This window comes from Calliopsis andreniformis, chromosome 12, assembly GCF_051401765.1.
Source record: "Calliopsis andreniformis isolate RMS-2024a chromosome 12, iyCalAndr_principal, whole genome shotgun sequence".
Classification (NCBI taxonomy): Eukaryota; Metazoa; Arthropoda; class Insecta; order Hymenoptera; family Andrenidae; genus Calliopsis; species Calliopsis andreniformis.
The window spans coordinates 9,525,677-9,540,540 of record NC_135073.1 but is presented as its reverse complement, the minus strand read 5'-3'; the positions used below and the strand labels follow the sequence as shown (position 1 = coordinate 9,540,540).

The 14,864-nt window shown below is 39.6% G+C and overlaps 1 protein-coding gene across 1 annotated transcript in view; it reads left to right on the top strand.

The window, feature by feature from the left end:
* Cv-c (RhoGTPase activating protein) overlaps positions 1-14,864 on the top strand; it is a 312,437-nt gene that overhangs the window by 22,285 nt on the left and 275,288 nt on the right. The window contains exon 2 of the mRNA XM_076388730.1: positions 4,127-4,366. Coding sequence (XP_076244845.1) covers positions 4,169-4,366 — 198 coding nt within the window. The 5' untranslated portion in view covers positions 4,127-4,168. The remainder of the gene's footprint in view (positions 1-4,126; positions 4,367-14,864) is intronic.

Genomic DNA, 14,864 nt, shown 5'->3' with positions numbered 1-14,864 from the left:
CGTCCCGCGTCGCGTTAACGAACCCTTGCTCCCATTGTCGACGAATCTCGGTCGAGAGTTTTCTGCGAGCGCTGTGGGAGGAACTGCACGCTCCCAGGAATCGCGAGCGAAATTACTGGCGGTGTCCGCTTGACAATGTCGGCGTAGGACGTGGGAATTTGTGGCTGGCGATAGGTCAGCAATGAACGCCGTACCTATTTGAATAGCCTTGATAGAGGTATCGCGAGTGGAATTACGCCTCGCCTGTAATATTTCGCGTCTGTGGACGGGGAGGAAGTATTTTGTTACACTTTTTATGGCACCTCTCGAATGGAGGACAGAAATTTTCTAGTTGTCAGCGGGCTTTCTACGGGGGTTCTGATGTATCTACGACTGTGAAGCAAAACTGCATAAGTTACATCTTTAGAGAGTTTGAGTCCTAATTAAAGCCTGTGAAATAGAATTTCTATTTTCGGTAGAAGAAGACTGAACTAAAGGAATATTTTTCTTAAAATACTAGAATATACAACGTGGATCCATGATACATATATCAAAAATAAGCACGTGACTTATTCCGTTTTGTCTTATGATCACAAACATAAAAGCTTCAACTTGGTAAACATTTCGTCTTCTCGCTGAAATAAAGTGGCTTAACTCGACATCGTGTGATGGATCAAACAACTGCATACCTTCTTTACTTTGGAACTTTGTTGATTTTGATCTTGCGCGTTGTAAAGTATTTTATGTATATTTGACGTACAGAAGCCTAGTCTCACTTCAAATAAAAACATACCGAAGCATTCGATCAGCTTTGGAGTAATCACAACATTATATGCGACTATATTAAACTTTCATGTAATAAGAAAGCAATCTTAAGTCCAAAATAGATTGACACTCATTCAATCTATCCAATTGTTTCGAAACTCGCAAAACGCAAGCGTAGGAAGCAAAGCAAATTATAAAGTCGTTGCTACCAGACTACCAGACCCATTTTAAATGTATCACTGCACTTCGTCACTCTACCATGAAATTAATTGATTGGATTTTTCCTAAGACCCAACTGGTGATCAAAGACTGCAATAATAGTACATTTACAAAGTACTAATTCACCAGCATAAAATGTTTTCCAACATGCCATACAACGAAATTCGATCCCCAGGGAGTGTCTCTAAAATTGAGTCATTGAAGGATAGCAAACCCTTTGCTCTGCAATAACTAGTAGCACAAGGGGCGTAGCCATTGTTAAAACCCTGTTCAAGTCACTTTCGCAAATCCGCGATTAGTGGCGGTGTCCATATCTGTCTGCGCGTTAACTATCCGCGACGGCGATATACAGGGAACCGATATTTAATTAATTTTTACGCAATAGTCAAAACACACTCCTTCAAATGTCAGCCCGACCATTTTGTAAACCAGTTCCGCGATTGACGTTGATTTATCATCGTGAATACGATTAGCGTCTCGGTTCCAGCGCGACGACGATCGTATATTTTGTCTTTCGAATAATATTTAGAGAAGAGAGAGAAAAGAAGAATGGGGAGAAAGAAACGTCCGCGCGAACACGAATCCTTGCACGATTTCGGGCGCCGCGTCGTTTGGGTCTGGCGGAAAGCCACCCAGGTGTGAAGTTTCAGTAGGAACGAAGCGATCCAGGGAGTAAATTAGTGGCAATAATTTCCAGCTGATAAGAGCGACACGCGTCTCGAACAGAGCAGCTTGTTTAATTCAATCGAACTAACTGGCCGTGTCCAGCGTGGTCGGAGGAATGGCATTCGATCGGGGTGAGGTATTGATACCGCGTGGCATCGCTGGTATCGAAGCTATTTACCAGGTATCTTGACGCCCTGCTCCCGCCCCTCTCTATCGCGATCCACGAATTCCCACGTCCCACGTAGCCGTGAGGTGACAGTCCGCTATCGAACAGAGTTTCACCGACTGCCGTTTTCTGCTGGAGAGAGAGGTCGATTTAAAACGCGAGGAATCGAATAGCGGTTTTTGGCAATTAACCAGCCACGTAGGGGACCCTCATCATGATACCAGTTCGCGCTCTCCACTTTCGTTTCTAGGTCCTTGATGAAGAAGTTTCACGGGTTCTACGACTTTATTCGCTGCTGGGTATTTTTGGCGAACGAGGAAGGCCCACTTTTGGTGAAGGAAAGGAGATGGGGGCATTGTTCAGGTTAATCGATGGGTATACTTTTGGTTGCAACATGGCAGTAATTGTGGGAATTACACATATGTATATTATAGATGACAATTATCTACAGTTATAACTGTAGCAGCTAGGAAATGAAAGTCAGTTGGTTGCTCGGTGTCACTGGTGTATTATTTCTGATTTTAAATGATATAAAGATTCTGTACCTAAGAGTTAACGTGAGCCAAGTCCTTTTTTGTTATTTTTCAGAAGAGCGGAAAAGGTAATTCGATTATCCATTTCTTAAGATAGGACTTGAAATAGTTTATAATATTAAATTTCCTTCACTTATGATGTAACTTAATTAAATTCCTGTTATTCTAATAAAATGAAGAAAAAGCAATACCTGTAAAAAATGGACATGGTTTAGTCATGACTCTCAGATACAGAATTGAATCTTCCATCTACTTAATATAAATTTTGATTTGATTTTATATGTGGAGTAAACTCAGTTTTGAGTCAATAATCCATCTGGAAATCTATCCCTGTCTTTTTGCTATAAAAAAGAAACTCTGTTGTCAGTTGGAATAGGTTTCTTGCAAATGTCTCGTGTCAGAGACTCAAAATTGCCAGACCAGAGTGTCTGAGCACGATCATCGTTCACCTGTGAAATCACCTGAGGTATTGAATGCCGGCAGGTTGCCTCGATCCGACATCCGGCGATTTTCTAATATTACGTCCGCGCCCCGCGATCCAGCTCGTGTTCTCGTGCATGACTTTATTGTTGGTGAGTTCACTGAATGAAACGGCAGTCGTATCATGTCCTATAAGTATATCCCACTTGACTCGGCACAATCGATACACGATCTCGCAGTAGATCGACCGATCGTGATCCCAGTTGCCCTAGTAGAAACCTGTTGACTCGTTGAACTTTAAAATGCACGCTGAAACTCGGGAAAACGTTGTCCCACTCGTGAAAGAGCGTTCCCATGCGAATTCGCCCTAAAGAAGTAGGCAAAACCAACTCAGACTATCTTTAGATAAGTTTATACGTGTAGGTATTGTAACGATAGATTTCTAAGTAAATTAATTTTTTTTATCAATTATTGTGAAATTATTAGAGATATAAGTTTATAAAATTTATACTTAGTTACAGTTTTATTCAATTGGTTTAGTGATATTATATAATCAAGTTGGAAAGGATAATGGGTCCAAAGTATACTTCGACTATTTGAGATTATTCTTCTCTCTAGCGTTTCGGTGGGCAAACTAATCTGCGAAATATAATTAGCTCTGGTGACTAACGCAAACGGTTCTGCTAAATTTAGCTAAATGCAATCATAACAGCGCAGGTGGTCATTTCACCCTTTTCAAGTGTTTGACAAGTCGGGATTATACGAGCTGTGCAGCGCCGTTAGTGAGTCACACTAAGGCTAATTATAATACCTTTTGCCTGAAGGTACGCGCAGGGCATCCTTTTGTTCTGTTCTTTCATCTATCCAAACGCTAATTTGTATCTCCCGCAACAATAACATTAATTATAGCCCTCTTTGAAGAGCAAATACTGAACGAAGAGGGTGGAGGTCTTTTACGATTGGACGAAGGTGTAAATCACTCGTTAATTAAATAACTTCACCGACCTTTCAAGTTGTTCAAATTCAAATGAAATTTTTTAACTGCCACTGTAAAATATATTATATTAAATATTTCTGAGAAACATTTTTCAATACTAAACGCTACAGTTCTTCCGACTAATTCAGCGATAACCCTTATCTAGACGTAACACCATATGTCGTAGCATGCAGTATTTTGTCTCAATCGCCGCAGAATAAAAATAGAAATAATTATGAAACCGCAGTAAAGCATAACGATGTAATCTAACAAAAGTAACAAATTTCGTGTCAAGGGTCGTGGAGTTGACCGAACGTTACCATTCTTATTTTCATACACTTACTCTATGTACTTTGTTTAGCGCTGACTCATACCGTACATCGCGGGTTTCTTCTGTTACAGGTGTACAAGAAAATGCGCGTAAGGTCAAGGTGACGGCAGAGCATGGAGACCATGGAAGACAGCGGTGGGCTGCGGGTCGATGGCTCGAGAGGAAGTGTCGCGACGAGTTTACCCGCCTCGAAAACAGTGAATCAGTTGAAAATAGTGGAAAGTGGTGATAACAGTGGCAAGGTTTTTAGCGGGAGTAAATCAGAGATGGATCCTTACAAGGAACTGGAGCTGTACCTCGCCAAAGTTAACGTGAGTCTTTTGCATGAATACATTTTTCAATGGAAATAACTTTATTCGATACTTTGAGTGCCATGTTGTATTCACTGGAAATTTGCTCACGAGCATAATAATTTCAATCTTAACTTTTTGTTAGTATTACTTATAATCATATAAAAGCTATCGTTTATATAATATAAGTGATCCTGGCATTCAAAATTTTAACAGGAGAAATATTATACAAAATTATAAATTTATCTTTATTTTAAAAATTGTTTTCACTGCATCTAAATATGGATGTAAAGGGGTTAAATGTTAGTATGTACTTCTCTAGTTCTAGATATTTCTATTCTTGATGGTAGGAATATACTCTATTAAGTACCATAATTTAGGGTTGTGATTGTTTTGAATGTCGTAAGAAATATTTTGCGTTTTCAATGCGCATCAATAAGATCCTCACGCGACGCAATACTTTCCCAACACGCCACAACATTGGTCGATCATCAAGTTTATCGGTCCCTTCGTTGAGAGCAGTCGGAGCGATCCCAGTGGCCGAGCATGCACAACAAATTGAACGTGACGCCACGATCGCCATGCAAGATTCCAAAACACGTTTCGTCCATGACCGCCTGGTCCACCTCTTGTACGTCGCCTTCTTGCTTCTCAGGTCTTTTTATTCCATCTTTGCCGACCGCGGTACATCTGTTTTAGGGACCTCGACTACAGAGCTAAACGCCTTGAATGACACCCGAAAGCGTGAGCCGGTTTTCACTTCAGAGATTCTGGTCTCCATGCCGCATTCTGCTTGAACTTTTTGCGAAACTTTTTTATGCCCTCCAGTCATACCTCGAAACGAAATTATAATAGGTTCTGATTTTTTTGGAATTAAATTGATGATGGAAGTGTGGAATTTTTTAAGGATATATTACATTTTTTTGGAGAGGTTACGTGGTGCAGTAGAGTTTATTGCAGTTTTTATTTTGAAAGTGAATGTACTGCGAGGAACGTCCAATTCTTGTTGACGTTGACACTGATTGATAATCCTCTGGCTTTGGTTCTTGGTGGTCCAATATCTTCAATAATTTCGGAACTCTTAACTCAACGCTAATTAGTCTCTTAAGGTCATTTCCCTTATCGTAAATTATAGCTCCTCTTTTTATATTTATATGAGGATGGTTCTTCAATAATCTTGAGCAGCCAGTGTATTTGTCGCTATCTTAAATAAAAAATACTAGACACTATAACTATAACTGTAATTACAAGCACTACTTCTATGGTTGATATTAATTAAATTTTTTACGTTCAAAAATTTAATATTTAATTATAAAAGCTTCTAGTTAGTTATGATTCTAGTATTCTCAAACCTCTGGTCTGCAATTCCATTCATAAAAATTCATTCACTCGCCACAGAATTCCTGTCGTTTCGTATTCGCTTCATCAAAGGTGTCTTGTAATGTTGTAATGCCATGTTACTCGCGACCCAGCAGTCGTATGACAAGTATTAACTGTTTCGAATTCTCTTACTCTTGCCGTGGTCGGCACCTAAATTAGTACACCTGTTTCAGAATCGCGGTCCACGAAATTAAATGCTTCGTGGTCGGGGCAGGACGAGAGAACCGCGACCGGTTCTCTGATTCGCGAGTCGGAAGCTTGTTGCAGAGCACAGGATCCGAAGGGCAATTATTTCTTCTAGAGTGTGTCGTTTTGTCGATGTTTTTTCCGTCTAAATGGTGTAGATGCTGCATCACTCATGCATCGCTGCATGTCGATGCAACACGTCTGCATCGAGCCGATATTTGCGCGGTGCAAACAGAAGATTCCAATCCACGAACAGGCCAAACGCGTTGGGCGCTTCTAAAAACGAGTCGATGCGGAAGTGGTTCGTCATCCTCCCACTATTTCTGCTGCGTTACGTGACTCGAAATTTTCTGTTGACTGCCAGACTTCCTCTGTTTTCTTTCTTCTGCAATATTTTGTTGCACTTTGGCAAAAGTTCTTTGAAATTATAGTTCTATCCAAAATTGTGATTAGAATGTAGGGTTAGTTTCTAAGCTTTAAAGGAAGATGAGGAATCTTCGATTGGACGAAGAAAAGAATAAGTATGCTACGGTTATGAAATTTACATATTTCACATATTTACTCTGAAGTTCAATAGGTATCAAGTTTAACCCTTGCAAGGAAACTCTAGATTTCTAGAGCTAAATTATCTCTTCATGTCTTAAATTATACAATTCCACTTTTTTTTTTATATCTTTACTCTAAATATTTCAAAACTGTTCAGTACTCACGATACTGTCAGCTTGAGTATACATTCTCTGTAGGCTCTCCCAAAATTGATAGTGGTTCCGTTCATTCCCCAGTCCAAAATTAGCAACTGGTATCATTGAAATACAGCGATGATACGATCGACGATGAGACTAATGCAAACATTTAGTCTCTCAAGAGAGTTATTGCCTCGCGACTGGAGGCGTCAAAAATACCGCCTCTTTCACACGGCGAATCTCAGCATCAAGAGATTTGGTCAAGGTTAGGCCCGAGTCAAGTAGTCCCCCATGGTATCCAGCCTTCAGTCGTATCGCGTTCTGGGTTTTTCGATGTCCTGGACCAGGCCACTCGATCTTTCGAACGTTGGTATTTCAAGCAGGTCGGGGAAAGAGAAGGGGACTGGAGGTCAAAGGCCAGAAGCGGTCTCGAGTAAAAATGACTCGTGGGGCTCGAGTGTCTTTCGCTCAGGCTGGTTTCGTGACGGAACCCTCCGGTTCGCACGATCGCAGGAAAGCGCAAAAAGCGCGTGTCGTTGGTGGCAAGAAGCGCGAAACGGAGTGGAAAAGGGATCCGTTATAGGTCATCTGCTCTTCAGCTTGTCCCGTTGTTCTGAGCAGCGTAGTTTTTACCCAAACGAATGACGCGAAACAGTGCCAGGTTTTTTCCTGGCCTCGCGATAGTCGAGCCCTTATAATCGCGGCATGTCTTTTCCGACTGGGCGAATTAATTGCTTCGTGGGTAATTAATCGAGGGTTACGTAGAACAGGCGGAATTAATGAGACAGACGGTGCTATGAACAGGCGGACGTGTCTTAAGTGGATGCTCGCATTTGGTAGGAATGTAGGAGACATGAGGCGAGTAAAGCCTATGAAATAGATATAAATGGACATCACTTTAGTGTTATTTTCCAATTTTGTTGAGACTTGATATGCAAATCGAAAAATATTGGAGACGTATTTTTTTAGCTGTCGATTTAGAGGGTGAAAATCACCCCGAAAGTTGGGGTGAGAAATACATTTTCGTAAATAGGTATCTCGAATTATTATTTAGGTCATCTTATTGCCTATAAAAAACTACTCATTTTATATATTTACCATTTTTTTCTATCTGAATTACTTTTGGAGACATTTATGAAAATGTATTTTCCACCCCAACTTCGGGGGTGCTTTTCAACCTCTATATATGATTATCAGCAGCTAAAAAAGATACTCGTTACAAAATTTCATCAAAATCGAAAGATGACATTAAAGTGATGTTCCTTGTTAGTATCTACATCCTCAAAATTAAGTTATGTCTTAAACTAATAATTTTATTAACACTCTGTGTGTCACTTCTCCAGTGTGTGTTGTACTCACCTTGTAATTTGCCTTTTTCTTGAACGAAGGAAAAATAATACAATCTTATCTTAAAAGGAACCTTGTATAAAATAACCTATTAACTGTAATACTCTTTTCTTCAGCACAATTTTTTCTTTTTTTGTTTTGCAATGGGTGGTCTCGACAAGGGGCGTCTGGTTCTAAAGAAAGTCATTTTCACACAGTTCTCCGTCCCGTTTAATTAATGGTTCTGCCGCAGCGGTCTGTATTTAAGGCAGTAATTACTAATTAAAATGATTAACAGTTACTCATGGCCAGAGCTTGCGTGGGTCAAACGCTTCTAAATAATACGCGATTCTCTCGTGGTTGGCAGACAAATTAACGAAAGTAATTCGCCGACCAGCCAACTGAATTAATCGAATAAATTAATTGGTCGGCGACGGTTGGACGTTCTTCGAGCCTGGCTTAGGAATTGACGACAAGGTCGGTTCTCAAGGTGCCTGGGAATTGAGATTAAACAGAGTCCCTTCTTCGTCGCGAGAGGAATGAATTGATGCATCCGTTTCGACGAAAACCCATCAGTGTTCATCAGCGTCGAATCCAAAGTCCAGACCGATCAAGGAAAGTTCTTTCCCACGTAGGCCAAATTTAGAGCTGATCTCCGTGTTTTTCCGCTGCCCAAATACGATCTTCGTTCTTTCAACACATTTGGTCATTTCGTGAGGAAAACACTTGTGACGTGCAATATTGTTGCTGTAGAAGAAACTAAAGCACAAATGAGCTTTCGTCTGATGCAAAATCTCAGAAGTGTATGTTCAAACTTTTGAACTTCTAAACATTCAAATTATCAAACACTGAAAGCTTAAAAATTTTGCTTCATTGATTTCAAAACTTCTCCATATCTATTTATTTCCACATTCTTCAGGAAAAATATCTTCTTCCAATAATGAAGTATTCGAGTGACTTCATGTGAGTCTGTTACAGCTGGGAACGTTGACTGGGATAAATTAATTAAATAGTCAACAGCGCAGGAATACGTGGAATTGTAGTGTCGTTGACTCAAGGATTGTCCAGTCCAAGAATGTCGCTCGTTGTACCCGCGATTGGCTTCTATTATTCCTACGCGGCTCACGCCTCCGTAAATGCAACTGAACTACTCGTTGGTCGGTAGCCGTGTGGGAGGGACAAAACGTTCTAACAGATTGCTTGGGACCCCGATCACTGACTAGGTATTATTGCTTAATGATCTTGTGCCGGGGAGAAATGCTTGCGGTTGACGATCGACAGGCTGTCGCGAGCCACTGACAGCTCCTGTGACGCTCACCTGTGCCAGGTGAGTCAGTGGGTCGCCGAAAGTGATCTTGCTTTTTGTTGTCCTCTGCGGGTTGCACGTTGAAATCTCTTGCGGGAACGTGTCGCTGCCTCCCGTGTAACCCAGTGGAATATTACCAAGTTTCATTCGTTTGATATAAGTGAAAGTTTGATCACGGTTGTTGCCAGAGAAGAGGGAAATTTAAGCTAATTATTTATGATAATTGAGAAAAAGTTGCATAAGTTGTACCTTCTACTTGAGTTTTTAAATATCTGTCACTCACAGAAAATGAGATGCAATGTGAAAATACTTCTTTTGGAAAAATGATTATTCTTCCAAACATGAGCAGATGTTTACATGATTAAAATAGTATTATTCGTGCTTTTTAATTGATAATGGAACTATAGTAATCTTACTGCATTATTTGTATTTTAATATTGTCTTCACAGTGATCGAGAGCTAAAAGTATTTATTCCGCAAAATGTGTGCCGTGTCCCATCATTTAATTGTAAATAAGTGCCATTTTTTTACTTATATGTTAATGCAGAAGGCGCTTTCGTAAGAATCTATAAATAAGCAAAATTCATTTGCCACATTCGGAAATGGCGTCGCTGGCCAACAGGAACGTGGACATTATACAATGTAAAAAATCGTACAAGTTGTGAGGATTTCTTTCACCATTCGTTTAGAGAATTTATGATGGGCGATCGTTTATCTGATATCGCGTATAGATCTCGAGAAGCCCGCGGGTTTCGGTCTGATGTAGAAATCGATTGGTAGTAAGTATGTAGTTGGGACGAAAGGTTGTTACAACAGGTACGATGTCCAGCGCATAATTTAGTTACACAGAAGTTGTACATCTCTCCTTGATGCGCGTATCTTCCACGGTGAGTTGCTGCGAATCGTTTGACCCTCGGTGACTAAATTACAAAATGATGTCTGTTTTAACTGCTGGTTGGGTCTTCTATCTGATGTCTATATGTGACGATTTAGCTTCATCAAATAATTAATACTTAATTGTACATCATTCAAGTGATGTTCAAACAAAAAACTTCGACTTTGCAAAAAAGGTTGACATTTCCTTTCTTATAGAAATAGCAAAGATGTTTTGATCATTTAATAAGCAGGATTTATTTTTTTATGAAACAATATAATATTCTTATATGAACCTCTAATGAACTCAGTCAATTATTATAATTATTTGATCGCAAAAGAGTCGAACTTTTTTGTGAAAGTTATAGGTACTTACATGGTTATGCTTATGTCGCGTCACCACAAATTCCAGCTGCAAACCGAGCCATCTGCTCGACTATCTGCAGCCAGCACATCGAAGGCCTCGGTTAATCCAAGCTTGCTTTAATCAACGGAGTTAATAAACCATTAAACGATAGCAGCACCTCCCATTTGGAGGCTTCGTTATATTCCACGAACACTTGTTACCAATTCAAATTAAAGTAACATTAAAATAATCTTCAGTAACTGAGTGGCAATATTCCTGAGCATTCAAGATAATTATCGGATATATAATCATTACCAACCTCCAAGAAGGCTGTAACTTGTACATACAGAAGTCATTTTTCCATCGCTTAATTTACTCACCAGCAGGCCTCCGCGATTCTCTTTTCAACCGTGCAAAATTTTATGACAAAAACTTAAACACACTCGTATATATTCTCCAATTGAAATCCAGTTATTCTTTTTACATCCACGAGTTTGCTAAAATCTTTTAATCTCTCACTTTGTATTCCCTGCTGGTTCTTCAACAAGGAATCATCTTGTCGATCTCCCCTTCTATGATACGCCCTGTACATCTTCAAGACCGAAACTATTTTCAGAACGAGGTAACCCTCCTGTCCCCGCGATAAGTAAATCGTATAAATTCTCGGCGACAATGTTGAGGCATCTCAGTGGTCAAGGCGTCCGCAGAGTTCCCATAATCCAGGGCTCGTTCGACGGCTTAAAATTTCAATCAGCCTGCCGAGACGTCCGTACTACGAATTTATTCCGCGCTCGAATCCGTCCGCGTGCACACGCCGTGTACGCGTACGCGTTACCGAGATCGGAAGATAGCTATGCAGATAGAAGGTTCCCCGCGCGAGAGAACTGCAGTCAGCGTTTGCGTTTACGCTTCAGGTCGCTGCGTTCCGTTCTGATTATTATCCGCAACCTCGAGCACGACGCGACGCGCAGATCGCATCCGAACTGCACCGCATGTGCGAAACGTATTTGCATTAATGCACAGTTCTGACCGGGGATCCCTGATGTCAGTAGGCACCACGGTGTGCTCTGACTAGCCACGCTTCTAACGTAACCACGATTTCAAAAATTCTGATTACGATTCGGTTGATTTTTTTAGATTGCTAGGTCCAAGGAATGTGCTGTTCTTTGGGTGGATTGGGGACTGTCTTTAAGGTTCTATCTTGGTAGCAGGTTTGGATTGAGGGGTGGTTGATAGCTCTGGGCCTTATCTTTGAGGGACCATTTTTCCATATACTAAAATAAATTTCTGCAAATACTTAAGAAAAATTGATTTTTGATTTATTAATCATTTTGTTTAAAAGTTACATTTATTGTGGAGCTTTAGAGTTTATTGGAGCCTAACGATTGGAAATAGTTATCCTGTATAAAATTCTCTGAAAAAATAGGGAATATTTTAGCATAATGTCAGTCACGTGTCTCATACTATTTTAATTGTACTGTTGAAATTTGAATTTGAAATCAGAACCTACTGAGCATTGTACAAAGAAATGATGTTACATATAAAGAAATTGTTTTTCCTTCTGCTAAGTTTGGATCAAGGTCTCTGTGTTGTTGGACCCTTGATTGTGAGTCGTCCTGTATGCCCCAAGGGAATAGCAGTTCTCGCGCGGGGTTACGCATATGTTATTGCAACATTACGCTATACGGTTGCAAATGATTGGCCGAGGGTGTAAAACTCGTGCGTAGATAAATTTGCGAACAGGTTGCAGTTTGCATACGAACAGTCGCATTTTGCATCGGATATCGAGACACGCGCGTACCGCAAATTTCCAGTAAATGGATTAGTATGCATTGATATCAGAAACAAGGGCTTCTTCGAGCTTGTAGACATTGCTGAGATCAGCATCCACTCGATACACAGACACTGGAAATCTGAATTTTGTTGTTACTTTATCGTTTAACATGAAAAATATTTCCATCGTTCGAGTACAAACTTACACAAGCTTGTATCGACGAATATGTAGTATCCCAGAATTATCATGTTTGGTTTTCGGTTCAAATTACTAAACCTGTTGAGGAATCTTTATGACTAATGTTATCTTAATCTAAATTAAATCTGTAGAGATATTTTACAGTTTTTGTGATTTCGAGTATCTCATGAATTTAATCTGCAACTTGTTGTCGCTCTATAATGGCTTATACTCTTCCCTTTTTTTAACGAGCAAGTAATCACTGCTAGAGTATCTTAATCTCCACTACATAGGTATCAAAAATATTCCACCTTCATCAGAACCTCTCGATCAATGCTTAATTTAATCTTCAGTTGGACAAATTTGTGTATCTGAAATTGCAGTGAAGTGAAGTCTAGTCAAATGAAATGTAATTTAATGCACGGGATCGCGTGCACAAATTTGCGAGTCATTGTGATCAATCTGGGCGTAACTCAATGCCCGGAGCATCGACATCCGCGGCTCGATAAAATACCATAGATCACGTACGCGGAAAGAATCCCTCTTCGGAGCGCAGTGCTCCGGCTACCGAAGGGAATTCTAAAGAGTTTCAAGATACCAGGAACCCCCTCGAGTCATCCAGCCGGATGTCATTCCGTATTCCAGCATCCCCCTTCCTCACCCCCTAACTCTGTTGTCGCGCTCAGGCGCCGCATTCTAACTCTTAGTTTGCTCATTTTGCATCCGAAGATTTTATCACGCGGCGTCGCGCGTCACTCCAGAAGACGATTTATGCCCCGACTGCATCCGCGGTGCCGATAGAATCAAGTTCAATATGTACTTACTGGGTATCGATCGATTCACTAACAAGCTATCGTTTCGTTAGAATCAATTTGACCTTGCAAAAAGGAATACTTCATTCAGTGCGCGCTGTCAATCACAGGTATGAGATTTGATCTAGTATGGGGTGGGTCGTGAATAGTGAAGAGAGGTACTTGAAAGCTGAGACTGTGGTTCATGAATAATTTCCTGCTTATTGAATCGTTAGAATAATTGGTCAGAGCTTCTGTTATCTGAGATTCTTCTGGAAAATATTTTTTAAAATTAGAGTATCGCAAAATGTGATGTCAGTTGTCTTAGGTTCTATTTTATAGATTACTCGTGCATCTGTGATTTAATATTTAATTTATATAGGTATTATTACAATTTTAATTGTGTTTTTTTAGAAATGTATTTTTTGTTGTTGGTATACTAGTATTATATAATAATAGTGATTGTATTTAGTGCAATTAGTTGGATTTTAGATAAAGGTAAAAACAGGTAAAAATTAGTAGATACTTAATTTTGAATTCGAGAATATTTCATCAGATTCTCCTGAACTATTTATTAGCAGCAGACCTCAGACACGAACCTCTGAACTTGACGATTAAATATTACGGAAAAGTGGAGCACCTTTTGCTCTGTTTTCGGTAAACAGTTCCTTGAATCCGTTATGAGCGTCGTTTTAATGTTCACACTAAGGCCGCGCGTGTGTTTTCTGCATGGCAAACAGCCGTCAAATAACAAATTGTAATTTCATGCGAACGTAGACTTCAGGAAAATGTAGCCACCGGGGAAAACACGATGTTTTATTCATGTAGTAACCGAAAAGCACAGAAAATATAATGCAAATAGCTTTGCTGGAAGACCTCGAGCGAATTTGCTGTGATCTTGGTTGGCCATCGATTTTTAACGATGTTTCTTCGAAGATCCGTTGCTTCCGTCATTAATATTTCACAAAAACGGGTTTATCGGTACCTATAAAATTCTTGCCTTCGAATTCTGCTTAAAACAGCTTTCAAATAATTAGCATAGAATTCCTGTCCTCATTTCTTTTACATTTATAAAATGTTTTAAGAAGCAAGTGAATTCTTCTTTGAAGACAATAATAAAAATTTTGGCATCTTAGACATTAATTTAGTTATGGAAACTTCTGATAGTATATCATTTAAGTAAGTTTAACATCTACACCAAATACAGGTGTAATTCTTTGTAATATAAATAATTCTACATCTCGTCTACTTGGTAACTAATAAAATTAATAAATGGAGGAACTCGTCATTAAACATGATTCATATCTATTAGTTTTGATGTGTAGAATATTCCTTTAATCAGGCAAGCTACAGTCTCGGCAGTAAGTTAGAGACCACCTTCTTTGCTGCCACATTGTAAATTATACCAAAGAAAGAGTTGCAATTACTGTTCCCTTACTGATTTCAATTAAATTGAAAATTTTCACGAAGTTATGGATTGAAATGCAGAATACTTACCTACTAAAAAGTATAATCAAAAAATGAATATAAAAGTAGCTCACTCTTCTACTTCCATTAATATCAACTTCTCTAGCACAGTATCTTCAATCACTCCAAGCACACTTAACACTCAATCATTCTTTCCAAATTTTTTTTCCACCACAAATCATTCGACACGACCCTTGCCATATGACTACT